This window comes from Balaenoptera borealis (genome assembly GCF_965194805.1).
Source record: "Balaenoptera borealis genome assembly, chromosome: 10".
Lineage (NCBI taxonomy): Eukaryota > Metazoa > Chordata > Mammalia > Artiodactyla > Balaenopteridae > Balaenoptera > Balaenoptera borealis.
Genome location: NC_138874.1, coordinates 110501566 through 110520465, shown reverse-complemented (window position 1 = coordinate 110520465; position 18900 = coordinate 110501566). Strand labels below are relative to the sequence as shown.

General features: G+C 62.1%; 2 protein-coding genes across 6 annotated transcripts in view; one reads left to right on the top strand and one right to left on the bottom strand.

The window, feature by feature from the left end:
- Positions 1 to 11818, top strand: part of FAM53B (family with sequence similarity 53 member B) — a 128268-nt gene extending 116450 nt beyond the window's left edge. For all 4 annotated transcript variants that reach the window (XM_082407366.1, XM_082407365.1, XM_082407364.1 and 1 more), the window contains exon 5: positions 7615 to 11818. In XM_082407366.1, the coding sequence (XP_082263492.1) occupies positions 7615 to 7977 (363 nt within the window). In that variant the 3' untranslated portion in view covers positions 7978 to 11818. The remainder of the gene's footprint in view (positions 1 to 7614) is intronic.
- Positions 11819 to 13826: 2008 nt separating this feature from the next.
- Positions 13827 to 18900, bottom strand: part of LHPP (phospholysine phosphohistidine inorganic pyrophosphate phosphatase) — a 144387-nt gene continuing 139313 nt past the window's right edge. The window contains exon 6 of one of the 2 annotated variants that reach the window (XM_082407377.1): positions 13827 to 15083. In XM_082407377.1, coding sequence (XP_082263503.1) covers positions 15075 to 15083 — 9 coding nt within the window. In that variant the 3' untranslated portion in view covers positions 13827 to 15074. The remainder of the gene's footprint in view (positions 15084 to 18900) is intronic. The other variant, XM_082407372.1, reaches the window with a different exon arrangement.

Below are 18900 nucleotides of genomic sequence, written 5' to 3'. Positions count from 1 at the left end.
CCTAATTTTGAGGCTCTGTAGTATGTTTTAGCATCTGGTAAGACAAGTCTCTCCTAATTGTTCTTCGCAGAGGCTTCCTGATTATTCTCACCTGTTTATTTTCCCAGTGAAAACTGGAGAATCAGCTTGTCTTGCGATGGGGGGCGGGCAGCTGGAGCTGTTGCAGATCGGGATTGTGTTAGACTTCTGAATTAACTTGGGGAGAATTCACACCTGTCTGAGGTCGAGTCTTCCCGTCCACAGACAGGATGTCTATTTGTTCAAGCCCACGTTTGTGTTCTATAAGGTTGTCTTCCTATCTCTTTTCTCTCTCTCTTGTATTTTTATTCCTAGAGATTTCACCTTTCGTGTTGCTGGCATGTCTTCTGGCTCCTCTGAAAGCAGGTTTTGGTTAAAAAGGACAGTGGGTTTGACCATCTAGAGTATAGATTCTGTTCCCAAAGCCGAGCCCCTGACCCCTTGGCCGTGCAGTGCTATCCACGGAGAGCCACGGGCCCCCCACCTTAGCCTGAGCACGGCGCGGTGGGCGCAGCGGGGAGGAGGGAGCTCCGGTTTGCCAAGCGCCTCCTTGGCCTCCTACATGGTCTCAGTGCAATTAACCCTCCAGACAATTCTGTGACTTCGTTTGGGGCTCATATTAGCCTCATTGTACAAATGAGAAACTGAGGCTGCGAAGTTTCAGGACTTCCCAGGGCCCCCAGAGGACCAGGGTTCCAGCCCAGGCTTGTCCAGCCTCTTCTAGGCCGCCATCCTGCCTGAGCATCGAATGTTCTCCTGAGCTCGACCCGGAAGTCAAGGGCACTGGTTGCATATCAACCAGCTGTGGGATTTGGGGCAAGTCTCTTCCCTTCCCTCGGTCTCCGTCTGCCTATCTGCAGATAAGGCTGTTAGACTGATTGGCGATTTGCCCGTTTTTCCAAAAAGCATCCCCTTTCTCTGGAAGCCAATATCCGAACAGAGAATGGAGGGCTGGAGAGGGTCCCAATGCTCTGCAGTCCTGTCTCCCTGTGCCTTGACATGGCCCTTGGAGCACCCAGCTCCAGGCAGCTGAACAAAACCAAGGGCCCGCCGTCCCCTCTGGGGCCTTGGACCCACCTTCAGTGCCCCCAGTACTGGTGCAGAAGCCGCCCCCAGGGTCCCCATGCGTCCCGGCAGTGCGTTAGCCTTGGTCCCCCCACCAGCGCCCTGTGTGCTTTGGAAAGGTCCCTCGACTTTTGTCAGGCAAAGAATTCCCTCCACGCCAAGCTGAGAGCGAGGCGGTTTCACAAGTCCTGTCCTGAGTGTGTGCTGGCCAGAATGCACACCGCAGAAAGAAAATGTTTGTTTTCTAATTGTGAGCTTGCCGGGAGGCCCCTTGCCATTGGCTTCCGCGCCTTCTGCGTCCAGGCGGGCTATCTGCCGCCCGGGGCCTGGTGCAGAAACAGCGTTTGCCACAATGTGGCCTGGGCGGAGAGGGGCTCCGGACCACGGGGTTGGCCACCATTCAGAGGACGTGCCCACAGCGTCCCGGGACCTTAGGGCTGTGCGGATACACAAAGTCGAGCCCCCGGGGCCAACCCAGTGGGTCCTTCCTTCCCATCCCACCGGGCTGCACTAGCACCTCCTGTGAGCCGGCCCCTGAGCCAGGCGGTGGGGTGCGGGGTCAGGGCCGCAGGGGACCAGCAGGGGACACGTGGGCTCAGGCTGGCTTCTGCAGGGGATGACGCTCCTGCAGGGTTCTAGCGGATGAGGAGGAGCCCACCAGGTGACGGGTGCTCAGGAAACATTTGTGGCCTCTGCAGCAGTGAGCTGAGGAAAAAGGCCCAGGAAAGCAGGGACTTCCTAGTAACTGCCAGGGCCATCCTTCCACCCACCCCAGATATGTCCTGCCCTCCCCTGGCTGTTTGATTCTAGAACCTGTGATCTGGGAAGAACCTGAAGTGTCCAGTGCCAACTCCGAGGTGCTCCCTGGGCCCCAGAGGCTCCTCCCTTCAGGCAACTTCATTTTCTGCTTTCAGGCCTCGGCGACCCAGCTTCCCTATCTGGGTTGTATGGCCGGCGTTGCCCTTCTTCCTGAGCTAGGGAAGCAGTCCAGGCTCTAAAGGGCTGCCTCTTGTGGGGTCCAAAGGTAATAAGCATGTCACAGAGACGGGCTGGGCCCGACACAGACCTGAGTGAGCAGGAAGTGGAGCGGGGCTGGGGCCTGAGCACGGCGATAGGATGCCTGGAGCATCCCTGGAGCAGGGGCCAGCTGCGCCCACTACCCTCGGCCACCTCCAGCACCTGCCTGACACCCGACACCAGACCCGCAGCTCTGAGCTGGGGCAGCCCACCACCTGACCCTTTGGGCTCTGGGGCTTCCTATGAGAGACAGTCCAGCCTTCATGGGAAATTCCGATTTATCAAAGATGGATTAAAGATAGGCCCCAAATAAGCCGGTGCCTTTTTCTCTTTTCTGAGATAGTTTAAAAAACAAAACAAAACAAAACCGCCACCCCAGGAAACCGCATGCCTCACCGCCCTGGCTGTCTCTGTGCCAGCTTCCAGCACAAATGAGACTTAGAAAATTTCCAGGCCGCTAGCCACTCTCATGGCCTGGTGTTTTCTTGATACTTGGAGAATTCTGCTCTCATGAAAGTGTCTGCTTGGGGGAGGAAATGCCTCCGCTTAGCCAGGGCCCTAGCCCAGCAGCTTGCATCAGAGTGGCTGCAAGCCTCCAGAAGCCTGGGCCAGGCGAGGACCCGGTCTGCTCGTTCTGCCTGGCTGATTGGGCTTGTTTATGCCCCTCTTTCTAGAGGGATTTGAGGTGGTTCCCTAAAAATCAGTAACACAGAGAGATCCATGAATTGGATTACAAAGAGGGAGATAGCATTAGAAAGAGGAAAAGCAAATGAGCCAGCCTCAAAGGATGGTGCTGGAAGAGGGAAGCTGGGGGACTCTGTCACACTTCGTGTCTGAGAAGGGGAAGCACACGTGTGCCTTGGGGAGACGTGTTCTGTCCCAGCACGATGCTGAGAAGTTTCACGTGGCCACGACGATGAGGCCCCGGGCTGAGCAAGGAGAGGTCCCAGCAACCACTGATCCCCAGTAAACGCAAGGCAGGCTGGTCCTGACAGGTGGACTCCTGACGGGGTCTGACGGTCAGCCTCTGAGCAGCACCTGGCGTTCCTGTTCTGGAAGCAACAGCAGTACTGATGAGCAGTTGATTCAGAGTGCTGTCACCTCCCGTCTTAGGTCGGCTCCTTGGAAGCAGAGCTTCAGCCGGGAATCTGGTCCCAGAGATTAGGAGGCCCTTGGGAGAAACCTGTAGGAAGTGAGGGAAGCAGACAGGCCGGGGAAGGAGCCCTCAGCCTCACCCAGGGGGGCCCAGCAGTGTGAAGAGCGCCTGGGATTTGACCCCCCAGGCCCGGGTCAGCCCCAGAACCCGTATCGGCCAGTCACTGGCTGTGGGCTGTCCCGGGAGGAAGGGGCAGGGGAGCTGTGCCAGGTGCTGGGGAACGGGCTTCCATGGGTGGGGCCCCAGCAGCCCCGCTTCGCATCCATTTTCTCGTGGGACCCTTGCAATGGCCCAGGGAGGCAGCCAGGCCAGTGACGACTGTTCATTTCCCAAATGAGGCGACTCTTGTCAGTGGAGGAGCCAGTCTTGGGCGAGTTCCTCCAACCCCAGACCCTGCATCCCGCGCTCCTCCCCTGGGCCACGTGCGCCACGCTCCCGAGGCCTTCCCGGTTCAAGGGCAGGATGGGGCCCAGGGAGACGGGAGTGAGGAAAACAGCCTGTCCTCCTTAGGGCAAGACGACCAGGAGAAAGGGGGCTGCCGCTGCCTGCTCTCAGCCGTGGCACCCCACAGTCTGCCTTGCCCTTGGCCCCGGGCTGCCTGCCCCAGGCTGGCACTTGGGGAGGGGATGGAGCTCATGGCCCAAGGCTCGGCAGGGTGGGTGGGGGCCGGCGTGCACAGAAGGACGGGGCGAGTCCGTTAAGTTAATGTGAGGTTCCCGAGGGGGGATTTGGTTTTCAGATTGCAGCTCAAGGCAGAGGTGCCCTCAGCTGGCGAGGGGCTGCGTCCTCCTCGGCCTCTTCACAGTGTGGGCACTTGGGGCTGGGTGTGGACGGCGGGTGCGGACGGGAGCCGGGCCTGGCCCTCGGGGTGCTCTCACTACCCGGGTCTGGTGGGCCTCTGTCTGCAATGAGGGCTGCACAGAGTTCCAGCGGGGCTGAGCCCAGAAGAAGACTTTGTCTCAGTCCCCAGGGCCTGGCCAGGGGCCTGCCACCCAGAAGGAGGGGATGGGAGCAGACATCTGCACAGAAGGGCTGTGCAGAGAAGGGGCCGTTGCTCCTGACTTGGGGAGGCTGGGTGGGTGGGCTGAGACACTGCTTCCTGTACCTGAGGCCTGGCAGTTCTGATGGAAGCAACTTGACTTTCAGGGGCTCCATTCCAAAGTCGCTCCAGACTCTAGGACTGGGGTGCTGAGCAGTGTCTCCAGCCACTAGCCTGAGGCCACATGGATGGTCCTCTCTGAGCTTTGTTACCTGGGCAGGCCCGTGCCCAAGTAGGCGGCCCATCCCTGGGCCAAGGCCGGGTCTCAAGAGAACAGAGTTTGGCGTAGGGGGGACTGTCTGTCCCAAAGCAACCATTTCACCCTGGAAAGATGTGTTCACACAGTGCTTTGAACTTGTTCGGAGCTTTGCAGCTTTCCTCAGACATTTTTGAGGGCACACAGGCCTCCAGGCCTCCAACAGGCCTGTGCAGCATTCTTGCGTGGGAGCTGGGCTTTGGGGAGCGCGAGCCGCCAGGAGAGGCTGGGCGGGACCCTGCCCGCAGGGCCGCGCCCTGGATGCCAACACAGGATGGGCCCTCCTGGGACGGAGCCTGGGCCCGACACACACTGCCCCATTGTGCAGGTCACATTCCTCCCCAGCAGGTGGGGCGTGCCACCGGCTGGGACATTCAGCAGGTTTTCACTGTGGCTGAAACAGCTGAGTTTTGAGTCAACAACGTTTTCAACGTGACACTGGCTTTGTAGCCAAGGAGTAGGTGCCTTTGAGGACTGTCAGATGGTGGGGTTCAGCGGCATCCTGGGGTTTGCTTGTGACAACATTCACCAACCAAACCTTGCAGCTTCTTGCCCTGCTGCAAAGCATAAAGGACCCAGTTATTCCAGACATTCAGAACGGGGGTCGCCCGGGTGCCCTTGGCCCAGCCCTTATTTGTCAGGTGGGCCAAGGCCCAGAGGTTGGAAGGTCTTGTCTGAAGCCATCAGGCCTGTGTGTGGCGGAACCCAGGACTGTAACAGTCTCTCTGACCTCAGCCCTCGCCAGGGCACACTGGAGGCAAAAGCTGCATCTCTGGAAGGTTCCCGCAAACTGTGGTCCCCAGCACCCTGCTGCTGGCCTGGCTGCTGTTTAACATGATTAGCGCCCAGACACGCGCTGTCATGTTTGCCATGAAGTCAGGCACCCGCCTGCACCTTAGTTAACACATGTTCGTAGGGCTGAGGGCATCAAGGTCTCGGCGTGACCTGTGACCCATTCACGGCACGTCGGGTTTACGCTGGGCGCTATTATTTGTAACGGGTCACACTGCCATTCGTGGAAATTCCTTACACACCACTGCTTCTATAGGCCCGGGCTGAGCCATCCTCCCTCTTTCTTGTCTCCCTACCCAGTTCTCCTTTTGGCTGGCTCAGGTCTAGGCCAGTCAGGAGAGTGGCTGGGAGGCAGAGGGGGCCTCAGGGACCCTCCCGTCGCAGGCATCTGGGGCCTCTGCCCACACACGGCATTAGGTTTGTGTTCTGACCTGAGGACACGGAGGATCTTGGGGGCCGTTTTGCACGAGGAGCTGCCTCCGGCCCTCTGCTGTGGCAGCGGAGGGAACGTGCCCTGTGCGGACTGGGGCCTCAGCGAGCCCCACGTGGCCCAGGAGGGGCACCGCGAGGGTCCCCAGTCTGGCTCCCACCACGACCTGGGCCAGCATCTCAGGTCTGATTGGTGGCCCAGCCCTTCTTTCCTCAATCCCAGCGCCCCCCACCCCGCCAGTACCCCAGCCTCCCTGTCTCAGTTAATCAAAGGATTCCAAGACGAGCAAACCCATCAGAGCGGTTTCCGCCGTGGCGCCGGTGGGGACGGTGAGCGCGTGCACGGCAGGCCCGGCCACTTTCCTCCAGAGAGAGCGCCTTTCATTTTCCATCTGCCAAGCCTGTTGCAGCAGAGGGCCCGCTGTGACAGCCGGTGGTCACCTTTATTTCAAAGTGACATACAGACACTGCCGCCTGTGAAAGGACCGGGGCCCTCGGGACAGGCCTGTGACCTTGGCATTGGCAGACGTGCGGTGCTCCCCACGCCCCCGAGTCCCCAGCGTGTACAGGGAGGAAGCCAAAGCCCGGATTCCCTCCTGCTGCCTTCGACACACGTCTCTCCTGTCTCGTCCCGGGAAGGCACAGCACTGCTGCTGGTCCTGTTGGGGACCCGTGGGGCTGGGCCGTGGGCACCCTCGTCCGTACAGCTCTCCGTCCTGACTCTGTGCTCAGCCGTGAGAGCAGGTGTGTAGCTGAACCCATCTGTGTGCAGTGCCGGGCCTGCCCCCTCTTGTGAGTGGGTGGCCCCAAGCACCCTTGGGCCGTGTTCAAGCTCTGCCCACCACGGGCAGGCCCTAGGCTGCCTCCTCCAGGCTGGCCCCTTGCAGAGGCAGAGCCTGGCGGGTGCAGAGCCCTTGGCAGCCACATTCTCTCATGGGGGGCTCAAAGGTCCTGTGGGACAGGCAGGGACCATCACTCGCCTCTTACAGATGAGGCAGCCGGGGCCTAGGGAGGCTGAGGGGTCTCTCCGCGGCCCCCAGCTGTGAGCCCGGCCCCTTCCCCAGCAGGGCTGCAGCATCCGTCACCTGAGTGCCTGTTGAGGGCACAGGAGCCCAGGGCTCAGGTGGAAACCGGCCCCCTGGGTGGCTGTGATGTGCACCATGTGGACGTCAACCCAACCCCCCTGGCCCATGTCCCCTCCTATCACGGCGAGAGGGTGGCATGGGCACCATGCCCCCTTTGTGCAGCAGTGCGGCCTGGCGGTGTTTCCGTTTGCGTCAGTAAATCCGCTCCTGCCGTGTTCTTCTAATGGCTAAAGAGGCTTCCCTTGTCTGAAAAGACATGCTTTATGGAACCCTTATCGCAGGGAATCTGGGTCACTTTCTTCTTTTCAATTTAACAGCGTGACGAGGACCGTTCATGTCACTGAATTTCTGCATGCGTCCGGATTGTTTTCTTCAGATAAAAATTCTAGAAGTGAAATTGCCTGATGAAGGGTTCAGATCCATTTTCAGAAAGGTTGTGTGTGAAGGGCTCTGGGCATGCCGGTACCCCCAGAACTGGGTGTTAGCAAGCTAGTCCTCTTTGCCAATTTGCAGATGAATAACTGCACCTCGCATTTTCTTTATTAACATGGTGTTCACTGGCCAGGGGTATTTCTTCATACGTTATCCTTGTCCTTGCCCAGGTCGGGGAGGAGGCCGGGACTTGGGTGGTCTTCTGCTGCCCGGCGGGCCCACCAGCAGATAGCCCCCGGGGCCTGGGCCTGGCTGGCTGGGGCGTGCGGTCCTTGGGTTCCAGGAACGTGACCCTGAGTGACGTGTGTGTCTGTCTCCCCCACAGAACTGTCAGACCTTCAGCAGCCTCAGCTGCCTGAGCGCAGGGACGGAGGACCGCGGCCCTCACAGCCCCTTCGCCCTCCACATCAGCAGTACCAGGTCCTGGACCGCCTTGCTCTCGGCCTCCGGCACGGGGGGCAGGACCCCTGCCGGGACCCCGATACCCGAGCCTCTGCCCCCGTCCCTGGACGACCACCCCGCCTGCCAGGAGGAGCCGTGCTGCGAGGAGGCGGGTGGCTGCGCCCTAGGCGAGGGCTGCGGCGGGCGTGGGGAGCCGGGCACGGCCTGGCGGGACCGCGGGGCCGTCCGCAATAGCCCCTGCTCCCTGGACGGCGAGCTGGACATTGAGCAGATAGAGAACAACTGAGGGGCCCCGGTCGGCGGCGGGGCGGGCAGGGCAGGGGGTGTGCTAGAATCCACGGGCCTCCCGCCCCCCGCTCCCGCCGGGCGCTGGGCGGGCCCCCTGGGGGAGCCCCACCCCTGGGCCTGATCAGCGCTTCCTGGAAGGCCTTGGGGCCCAGGAGCGAGCCCACCACCTCCCCAGACGCCGTCCCGCCCGCGGGGTCCTGGCCCAGCACCAGCCGCCTGGCCGGGCCCGCGGTGCAGGGTCTCAGCCTTTCACCAGCACCGCACCCACGCTCCGTGGAGCTGCCACGGCCGGGAGAGAAGCTTCTTGGTTTCGGTCGCCTTCCCCCTCTTTCCCGTGGGACGTCGGCGCAAGCGTCCCAGCCGTCCCCGCTGGGCAGTCCTGTGGCGCTGCGGCAGGGCCGGCCCGCTCTACGCGCTGACCGCCGGCCCGGGTTTCCGCCCGGGCTCGGGTCCCTCCGCTGGGGTCACGGCCCTTCTCGGCCTCCTGCTCAGGTTCAGTGGGGGGGAGTCAGCCCACAGCGCCCTCCCTCCCTCAGTCGTATTCCGTGCCTTCTCTCCCAGGTCTCCAGCTTGGGGCCTGGGCGGGGTCGGGAGAGGCTTCCTTCCGTGGTGACACCAGAACCATTTAGCCTTAATGCCAAGTGCGGGGGACAGCGGCCCTGGGCTGCCGGGCGGCCTCCACATCTGGACTCTCAGGGTCCAGGGAACAACTCGGGGCGCTCGTTAGAGGCCGTCTAGTTGGGTAGACATTTGGTGGCTCTGTTGGCCGAAAAGGCAGAGCCACGAGCCCCTCCTGCGGCGTGGACGGCCTGGCCCCGGGCTCCCTGCCGCTCTGGGGGCTGCTCTGGCAGGGTCGGCAGCTGGCAGCCATTCTCCGTGACCAACCTGTCACGGAGTGTCAGGTGAGTGGAGCGATGTCACCATAAAAGGGCGACCTCTTGAAAACGTCCTCAGGAAGCAGGACTTCTGTGCAGGCACACAGCCCCAGGCCCCGCGCTCGTTTTGGGCCGGAGGGCGTCTGCTGGCCGCTCTGGGGCCCCGCCGCCTTCACGCGCAGGCTCGTTGTCGGTGGGCCGGGGAGCAGAGGGCGGCGAGTGCCTCTCCCCGCCGCAGGCATAGGGCGAGACGCGCGCGCACCCTCCCCGGCTCCGCACCCCCCGCCCCCCGGGGTTGCCGAGGAGCCCCGCCCCCCGACGTCTCCCTCCCAGACAGCTCCTCTCCAGCCCCGCGTGCACACGTGCCACCTGGGCTCTGCTGCCTTGGAATCTGGCTTTTAGCAGCTTGGCGCCTTCCTCAGACGATAGCAGTTGGGCCGGCTTGTGAGCGAGTCCCCTTTTTCCCGTGAGGCTGAACATACCTGCGCGTTCCCTGGAGCTCGCTGCCGCGACAGAGGCTCTCTCGGAGTCACTTTGCTCCTGCACTTCTGTTCACGGCGGATGCCTCACCGCGCAGGTCGAGTACAAGTGGCTCTCGCTTTCTTTCCACTGAGGAGAGAGACAGTACTTGGGAAACTTTACTTAAACCTTTACTTTTTTACATCAAAGGCGAGGGGGCTCCAGTTCTCATGTATACTTGGCTTTTCTTAAAAATCAGCCGTAAGATGCTTGCAGAAAACCCAGCTCCGCGGCCCCCCAAGACCGTGTGGAAAGCCTCAGGCTGTAGAGCGGGACGGGTGTGCGGGCGCTGGGCAGGCCCTCCGAGGGCACGTCCCCTGGGGAGCCTGGGGAGTCGGACCAGGCAGCCGGCGGCCCTGGGTGCGCCTGATCCCCGCCTGGTGGCTCGTCGTCTTAGAGCTGATCCAGAGGAGGCTGGGGCAGCTGTTCGGTGGCGTCCAGTGACCAACGTATGAATTCACAGAGTACGTGCTGGCGCCTCACGGCCTCAGAAAGCCTGGGGTGGGAGGTGTTGACACCTGGCCCGCACCAAGAGTGGCCATAGAGGGCGCATGCAGGACAGCAGTCCTTCCTGGGGCAGGACAAGCAGGATCCCGCCTCCCTCACCCACCGAGAGGGGCGAGACTCAGCCAGGATGGGCCTTTCCTCGGGGCCGGGAGGGAAGGCACCTGGCGGTGGGTGGGTGTCACAGGCCTGTGGTGCAGGGGACTCCCTTGGACCCTGCCGGTCACCTCCCCCCTTCCCAGGCCTGGTGGCAGGGAAGGACAGGCAGTGGCCCCATCGTCCCCACCTCCCCGCAGGCTGGTCCTATCAACCCAAAAGGCAGAAGGGATCCCAGCCCAAGGCAGGGTTTGGCCCTCTCCAGCCGCCTCAGGCCTCTCTTGGCTGTTCCTGCCCCAACCGAAGCTCCTCGCCAAAGCCCACGACAGCAGCAGGGAGGGGAGAGGATGGCCAGTGACCCCTCTCAGAGAAAGAGATGGCCTTCCGGTGGCTTCATGTCTTAATTGAAGAGAGCAGACCTCATCTAGAAGGTGCTGCCACGCTGCCAGAGGCCCATCTGTGCTCTGCTCCTCTGGCACCGGGAATTTGGTCTTGGAGGGAGGCTGCCTCTGACCCCAGGGGGCTGCCCCGGGGGGGCAGCAGGCAGCCTGGTGGGCCCCCCCAAGCCTCACTTCTGCGGGGGCCCCGCCTCTTGCAGCCCATGCACTCCTGCTTCTGAGGAAGTTGAGAGCCGGGAGGGAGGGCCGTGTCAGGCCGTCCGCGGCCCCGGGGGCCCTGAAGGACAAGAACGGGGTCGTGGATGGGGAGGGGGGCTTCCTGTCGCGGGGCATCCCTGCTCACTCCAGAGGGAGCGCCTGCTAGAGCCGCTGGACTCATGGGCTGCTGCCTGTGAGGGCCGGGCCGGGCCGGGGGCCAGGGCCACAGCCTCGCCGTTTACATTACCGCAAACCCTCTTGCCTTACTCACGGTGGAGGCCGGGGTCCGGCGCAGGGCCCACAGGCAGACACGACATCCAGGCCGCAGGAGAGCTTGTTCTGATCATGCATACGAATTTTCATTCTCAGAAAGCCTTACTTTTCAGCAAAATTTTTGTAGCAGGAAAGTCTTGTGAATTTGTACGCGGAAAGAAAATTTAAATAAAGGAAAAGTCCACCTTAGAAAAAAAACAAACCCAACATCCAAATGGGTCTCCAGGCAGGGTTGGCGTGTGCGTTTCCGCACTCCGGCTGGCACTGCCGGGGGCCTCAGCGCAAGCCTTGGATGCCCCGCCGCGGGCTCAAGTCGCGTGTGCTCTGGCCTTGGGGCCGGTCACCCAAACGATGACCGCTTCAGGCCCCGCGGCCTGGGGCGCGAGCGGCCCCCCCCCCCCTGCTCCGGGCGCTGGGGCGGCAGCCCGGCCAGGGCGGTGCCTCCGTGTAGGCAGTTGTGCCACGTCTTGCCACGGCCACACAGTTGGCCAGACCCCTCCCATTGGTGCCAGAGAAAACCATTCCTCTTGAAAGAGAAGAGAAAAAGATTAAAAAAAAAAAAAAAAGAAAAAAAATCCCAGACCGCAGCAGAGATCTTGTAGCCTAGGTAGGATAGTCTGACCTTCTAGCATAGTCTCTTTGGCAAAGAAATTGTGTTTCAGTGCGGGGGGGCGATGTCCCGGGGCGCGGGGACGGCGAGTCGGCGGTCTCTGGGGCCGTGTGCGCTTTCCCAGCTGTACCTCGTGGGCACTGGGGAGCCTCAGGAAGTGTGGCGGCCAGGACGGGCAGTGTTGGGCCAGGCCCCTGCCCGGGGCGAAGCGCTGGGTGCAGAGGCGCTGGGTCTGTCCCCACCTCCACCCACCGCAGCCTGTCCTCCGCACGGGCCGCGACTGTCTTGCACTAGAGCCGCTCTAGTCTCTCAGGAATTTGCTTGTTACTTTTACTGTGTAAATAAAGCTTCCTGGTTCAATACCCAGCTGCTGGGAGCCGGCTGTGTGCTTTCTGTTGGGTGTGGCAGATCGGAGGGTCCCCCCTCTGCCTTTGGGACCCTTCGTTCTGGACTGGCACGGGCAGAGCCTGGGCCCTTCTGTCCCCTCCGAGCCTCAGGGTCAGGTCTATAAAACGGGGCTAGTGGACATCTCAGAGCTGTCGAGAGGCTCAGGTGCAGGAGGCTGTGAGCGACCACGACGGGGTGCCCAGCGTCCCCACCCCTGTGCCCCTTCTTCCTGCCGCTGCCCGCCCGCTTCCCCGAGAGGGGCAGGCGTGGCCCAGTGGGTAGGCCAGGCCTTTGCAGGGACCTCGTTCACCTGATCTGAGGAGGAGAGAAGCGCCGCAGCTGTCTGGGCCCCATGGTGGGCACACACCTGCCGGTGAGGACTCGGACCCCTCAGCCTGGCTCCCAGCTCCCGGCAGGGCAGCGAGAGGATGATGTGGATGTCCTCCTGGTGCCACGCCCCTCTCCTCTCCCGTGTGTGTTTGGCTGGAGCCGCCATTGCCCTGCCCCAGGGTCAGCCTGGGACTTTCTTGGGACCCGGATCCAGCCAGGCCTGGACTTGGAAGCCTCGTAGATGATAAACTCTTGCTGGATTAACCCAGTTTGAATCGGGTTTTCACGCAGGGCTGGTACCGTGTGGACGCTTGAGTTGGGAGATCTGGGGGTAGGTGAGGCCCTTGTGCCCCCGTCCTGCCCTCTTCTCCGCCCCACCCGTCCCTACCCCTTCCAGCAGCTCTGCTGGGTGCCCCCAGAGCCTGGAGTGTCTGCTGGGCCTGTGGCAGATCTGGGACGCGTCTCCTGACCACAGACAGGTTCTCAGGCCACTGCCAGCCCTGAACTCCAGCCCTACCCGTGGCCTGTGGTTCCGTCGATCTCTGGCCTGAGAACTGTCCTGCTTGGGGGTGGGGAAGGAGGGTGGGCATCAGGCCAGGGCCCGACAGCTGGAAGGACCCAGGGGTGAGGTAGGTCATCCTCACTTCTGGGCAGCCCCCGGCGCGGCAGCAGGACAGGGGTCAGCATCCCCAGCGGGGCGATGGGGCACCCTGGCCTGGCCGGGCCTGGTCCCCGGCAGGGCTCAGGGAAGGATGAGATAGCTGAGGCTCGGGGGTACATGGCGCCCCCAGAGTAGCGCTGGACCTCAATCCCGAGGCACATTTCATCTCCACTGGGAGGATGCCAGGGCGCTCCTCGCCTGGAAAGTCACAGCCACCGGGGCCACCGCAGGTCATCCCCTGTGGAGGGATCGTGGAAGGGACTAGAAAGGGCATGGGATGCAGGGTCAGACCTTGATTTGAGCCTCGGCTCTGCCCTTGCCAGCCGTCAGCCCGTAGGCAAGTCAGTTTCTCCGCACCTCAGTTTCCTTATCTGTAAAACGGGGAGATGACAGTGTCCACAGAACCCACAGCTCGGTGGGGGGGGCAGCGTGTTCTCTGCCCAAAGCAGGGGTCTGCGCCTGCTGCCCCTCTGAGTCCCTCTCCGTCCTCACTCCCGGGCAGCAGCTCGCAAGGGGAGGCTCCGCTTGTCCATGGAGAGCGGGACCCCCGGCCTCCTTCCTCCAGAACCACACTGCCCTGCCTGCAAGCCCCTGCCGAGGACAGCAGGCAAGGGCAGCCCACGAAAAAGGAAAGAAGGACAAGAGGGAACAAACCCAACACAAGGCTGCAGGCCCATCCGCGCACAGTCGCCTCCCGAGCCCCGGTGCCTGCTGCCCGCGCCGCGCTGGTCACCTGAGCTGGGATTAGGGGACTCCATCCAGGAGCAGCCCATCTGCATATTTTCCAGCTAACAGGCCAAACGCCCCTCCTCCCTCGCAAGCCAATGACCCGAGCCTGGCCGGTGGCCTCTCACCTTGATGGAAAGACTCAGCCACCACCATTTCTTCGTAATCCTGATTTAACGGCGGCCGGCCTGGCGGGCAAGGCCTGGGGACCGCACAGCCCCCCGCCGGCCCTGGGCTCCCGTGCTGGGGACTCAGGTTCAGGGCCAAGCGTTTTATCATCATCTGCCTTCGTTTAATGGAAATCCTGTTACGGAAGACTCACGACTTCTTTTCATGAGGAGTCTCCCAAGATTTGTCAGTGGGTTCTGGATGGATTTGGGGAGAAACAGAGCATTCAAGTTATCTGTTCTGCTGATTGAGGCTGAAACCTGAAACTCGGGCTGTGAGTGAATCTGGGAAGCCCGCGGCTCACCGCCCGCCACCTTGGGCCGCTGCGTGAGGGAAGGCCCACGCTTGCCCCGTCCACCTGGTCCCGTGGGGCCTCAGTTTCCCCCTCCATTAAACAAAGGGTTTGAGGCAGGCGAGGTGTCTCCGGGCCCTGGCCCCCTGATGTGCAGGGGCTCAAGTCCAGGGCAGGATCAAGGACGGTGCCTCCTCCCCGCCGCCCGCCCCGCACAGTCAGAGCCAGAGTCGCTGCAGGTCAGGGCAGAGTTGATTTAACCGTTAGTTTCCTGGGTGTGACACATTCAAGTCTATCGAGTTAAGGCTCCAGAAGCTACCCTCCACCTGCCACCCGGATTCCAGAGGTTACAATTCTCGCTCTGAAGGACGGCAGTCGTTAAAGTGCCCCTGGGAGCCGCTCCATTTGGGCTCCAGAGGTGACTTGGGATAGGAAAGGCGGGCTGCATTGTTTGGGGGGTTCGTGGGGAGCGCTGAGCGGTCCCTCTGACACCAGGGGAGGGCAGGGGCCGCTGGGCAGTCCCGGGGAGGCTGGCTCGGCTCTGGCTGCAAGGACTATGCTCGGGGGTCCCCGCTTTCTCCAGGCGCCTCCCTAAAACTCAAGTGCGGTTTGATAAGAGGCAGTGGGCAAACGCCGGAGTCCGATTCGGTAGCGCATTGAAAGGACTGGCCGACGGGAGAGAGAATGGGTTTGGGGATTCAACAGATGTGCCCCACCTCTTGACTTCACTAGGGAAGCACAGGCAGGGGATGGGCCAGCAGGTGGGGATCAAACTTCGCCCAGGAGGCTGGGAGATGTGACCGGAGAGGAGGAGGGAAGGGGGGTCGGCAGAGGGAGACAGAGGAGGGGCTGGTGGCTCAGGGGCAGGGCAGCCCAGAACTGCCTGGCTGGCGCCCTCTCGCCCATCCAGGGCAGAGGGCAGTGGCACAGGGGAGGGTGGCAGGAGGCTAGGGCCCTCCCAGAAGGCCTGTCACTTGTCCGCGTGCTGCAGCAGCAGGTCCACAGCCTCTGCAAGGTTGTCCACATACCCATCAGCCTTTACTTCCGGGTGGTGCTCGTCACTGGGCCTGCAGAGGGCAAGACCATAGGTTAGTGGATCTGTAAGCCCAAGGTGACCCCTCCGAAGCCGCTGCCTCCCAGCATCTAGCACAGGCCTGGCCTTGCCCTCGGGAGACTTGCAGGCCCTTCTGTGCCCCATCAGGCAGGCTGGTCTTGGCCAACGGCTGTCCCTGTCCTCCCCACGCCCCAGGCCCGGCCACCGCAACTCCAGAGCACGCACACCTCCCTCCTGACTGTCCGTCCACCTAGACTCCCCCCTGTGCCCCTCCCGTTGGAAGCTTGCTTGGAGCCCCGTGGCGGTGACCACCGGCCCCTGCTCCGTCCATGCTGCCAGCAGAAGCATCACGTCTCTGCGAGTAGGGCCCTGAGTTCAGTCCTTCTCTGAGTTTCCTGCCCAAACCCCAGGGGGCTCATGTGCCATCAGCTCAGCTCCCTCAGAGGCTGCTCCCACCCAGCAGGGGAAGCCTCCCGGCAAAACTGCTCTCCGGCTAAGATTTGGGGGGCTAGAAGCTCCCAAAGCCTTCATCCATCCCCTGCTGTATTCCCTGAGGTCCCGCTGGATGCTGAGGACCAGGGGAGCGAGACCACACGATGCGCGTGGATGCCTGTGGGGTCCGTGCAGCACCAAGGGGACCCCGGGGGGGTGCTCCATGGCGGGGGGCTGCGGGCTGAGTCCTGAAGCAGAGCAGGGCTCCAGGTGGACACATGGAGGGGGAGGGGCTCGGGGTGGGCTCCAGGGAACGTCCCCCAGAGTCTTGACAGTTGCGGGAGGAACTGGGACCTCATCCGGGGGCCGGGGGCAGCCTGGAGGGCTGTGAACCGGAGCGTGGGGTCCTGGTGACAGGAAGGGCCGCCCCACCGCTTGCGGGCTGGAGCTCGGCGGGGGTAGGGGCCACTCCGATTACCCCAAGGTCTGACCCAAACGTCCTGGGAAAGCACAAGGCGCCCTCCCAGCACCGGGCCTCCACCTCGGAAGCTCCCACCCTGGCCTGGAAGGAAGTGGTTGAAGTTGGCTCTGACACCATCGTTAAAGTCAAGTTGCCCCTTCAAAGGGTTTGGCATCTATGAAGCTCGTGACCCTAAAATGCTGTCCTGGGCAACGGCACCTTTTCTTTTAAAGACCTTGCAGCCCAGGAGCCTAGAGGCCCCCTCCCCAGGGGCTGCTGAGGCCTGGGACCTGGGCAGGGGTGTAGGGGGAGGGAAGTGCGGATACCCCTTATGACCGAGGAGGGCCCACCTTTCACTCTGCCCGGTCCCCCTTCCTGCTGTAGTCCCCAGGCACGGCCCTCCCGCGTCTCACATCATGTTCTCCTTCCATCCTCGGGGAGGAGGCAGGTGCCCCCCTCTGACAGGTGAGGAAATGGGGGGAGGCCGCAGCGGGGGCAGAGCCGGCATCAGACCCGATTCCTCTGATTCCCAGCGGTACTCTGGGTGCCAGAGCCTCCGAGGGCATGCACGGCCACAGGACGCTCCCACCCCCTCCAGGAAGGTCACAGTGGGCAGCGCCCCCTCCACGCAGAGGCCACCTACAGATGCCAGGGCCGGCAGGCATCGCTCCTCTGGTCTTCTCGAGTGTGGCCACCCTGCGGCTCAGGGATCGACACACTCACAGACAGGTGCCGCGGAGGGTACGTGACTCCCCCGAGGGGTGAGGCCCCAAACATGAGCCCTGGGGACAAGACAAGGGGACGAGTGCACAGGGACCCTCACCGCCACCCACAGGATCCGCAACTCTCTCGTGGCAGTGGAGGTATTTTAAGGGATCGTTATTTCGTTCTTGCCAGATCCAGACAATCTAGTGAACATGGGAATCTAAGATCCACGTTATTCTGCAGCAGTGCTGAAATACTCACTTGTTAATAGGGGAAGGTTGTATGTGGCACACACTCTGGAAAACCATGTGGGTACCTACTTGTGACACACAATTCCACTCCTAGGTATGCAACACAGCAAAAGCGCATCAACATGTTCACCAAAGACATGTACTAGAATGTTCCAAACAGCTTCAGTCGCAATAGCAAAAAGGCAGAAACTGCACAAATGTCCATCAGCGGGAGAACAGGGAGACAGAGGGTGGCACGTGCACGCGTCAGAACAGCACAGGGCACCACCACCCGCAGTGAATCACCTGCCACGCTGCAGTGTCTCTCCACCGCCCCCCACAGACACCACGACGGGCAGAAGGACCAGGCGCGAAGAACCCAGACCAGACGACCTGCTTGTTATCAGGTTCGGGAACGGGTACACCAGCCTCCCGTGCAGAGGCCAGAAGATGGTTCCTTCCTGGGGGAACGGGATGGGGGTGCTGGCACTGTTCTAGATCTTGCCCTGGGTGGTGATTACAGGGGTGGCACATGGAGGAAAATGCATCACATTCTTCATTTTCAGTGCACTTTGTATGCACATAAACATGCATATGTAACATACTCTTGAGGTATATGTTATACCTCGAAAATTTAATTAAAAAGGTCGCATATAATCTCACATATACAAGGTGTCTATTTCCCATCACTGCGGCTATTCTCTACGGCCTACGGGTCAAATTCCTCTGGCAGCCTGTTTTTGTACAACCCTTGAGCTAAGAATGGTTTTCATATTTTTAAAACTTTGTAAAAAGAAGAAAATGTGCAACAGAGACCACAGGCGGCCTGCGAGCCTCAGCCAGCTGCCCCCTGGGCCTCTGCAGCAAAGGCCTGGGGAGCCCTGGTCCCGGCCGTCCACCCTCCGTGGGCCCCTTCCTTTCGGTCCTCCCAGGGGTGGGCGCTCACGGCCTCCCGGCCACCCAGGGGCTCTGTGGACAGCCCTTCCTGCGGGAGGGTCCTCCTCCTTGGGAACCCAGGCCTTCCTGGTGTGCAGACAACCCCTCCCCTGTACAGACTGAGGGGTGCCCCCTCCCTCAGGTCCTTCCGAAGCAGGTAGGGGAGGGGATACTCCTCTGGGCGGCTCCACCTGAGAGGGGCCGGCCCGGCCCAGGGCACAGCGAGCTGGGCTGGCAGGTGGGCAGGAGGCGCCCTCTGAGAAATGGAGACGGAGCACCAGAATGGGCAGTAAACCCACCCCTGGCAAACCATCTCTGCCTCAGTTTGCTCATCTGTGCCCTGAGCATAACAGGCTCCACCCCTCACCCACCTGGTGACCCTGGGAGAGCACACACACCTCCATGCCGCGGCGTCCCTGTCTCTAGATGAAGGTAACCCCGGGAGAAGCGCGGGAGACACGCGAGGTTGGAGGGGCCCCGCAGGCCTCGTGCGGGCGTTCAGCACGGTGATCACGACCAGTGAGGACGCAGCCAGCCGTCGGGAGGGCACTGTGTGCTGGGCAGGGAGATGGCCAGGACTCGGCCTTGGGCCCTGCCCTGGGCACACAGGCTGCTGGGGGGACAGACAGATGGGACACACGGATACACATCAGCATCCGAGGCGCAGGGAAGACAGTGAGTTTGGTGGGTGGGATGGGCGTGTGTAACCACAGGCATTGCTAGCAGGAGGGGCAGGGAGGCCAGGACCCTAGGGGACGTCCCAATGGCGGTACCAGCGCCCTGGCCCCCTCGCCCCTGGTCTTGCCTCGTGCTGGCCTGTGTGCGTGAGGCTGCAGCCCTGCATGGCCCGGGCTGCGCCCTTATGGGTCTCCCTCAGCTGCCCCTGGGGCTGGAGGGCAGCCCCGAGGCCCGGCTCCCCGACGGGGCGGTGCCCCAGCCACCACTCAGCAAGGGGTTGTCAGGGGAGGGGGACATCTTCAGGCTGCACCTGCCCAGGCGCTGACACCCTTGTCCCCGCTCTGTGCCCCCTCCCACCAGTTCCCATCAGATTCCTGACTCTTCTCTCC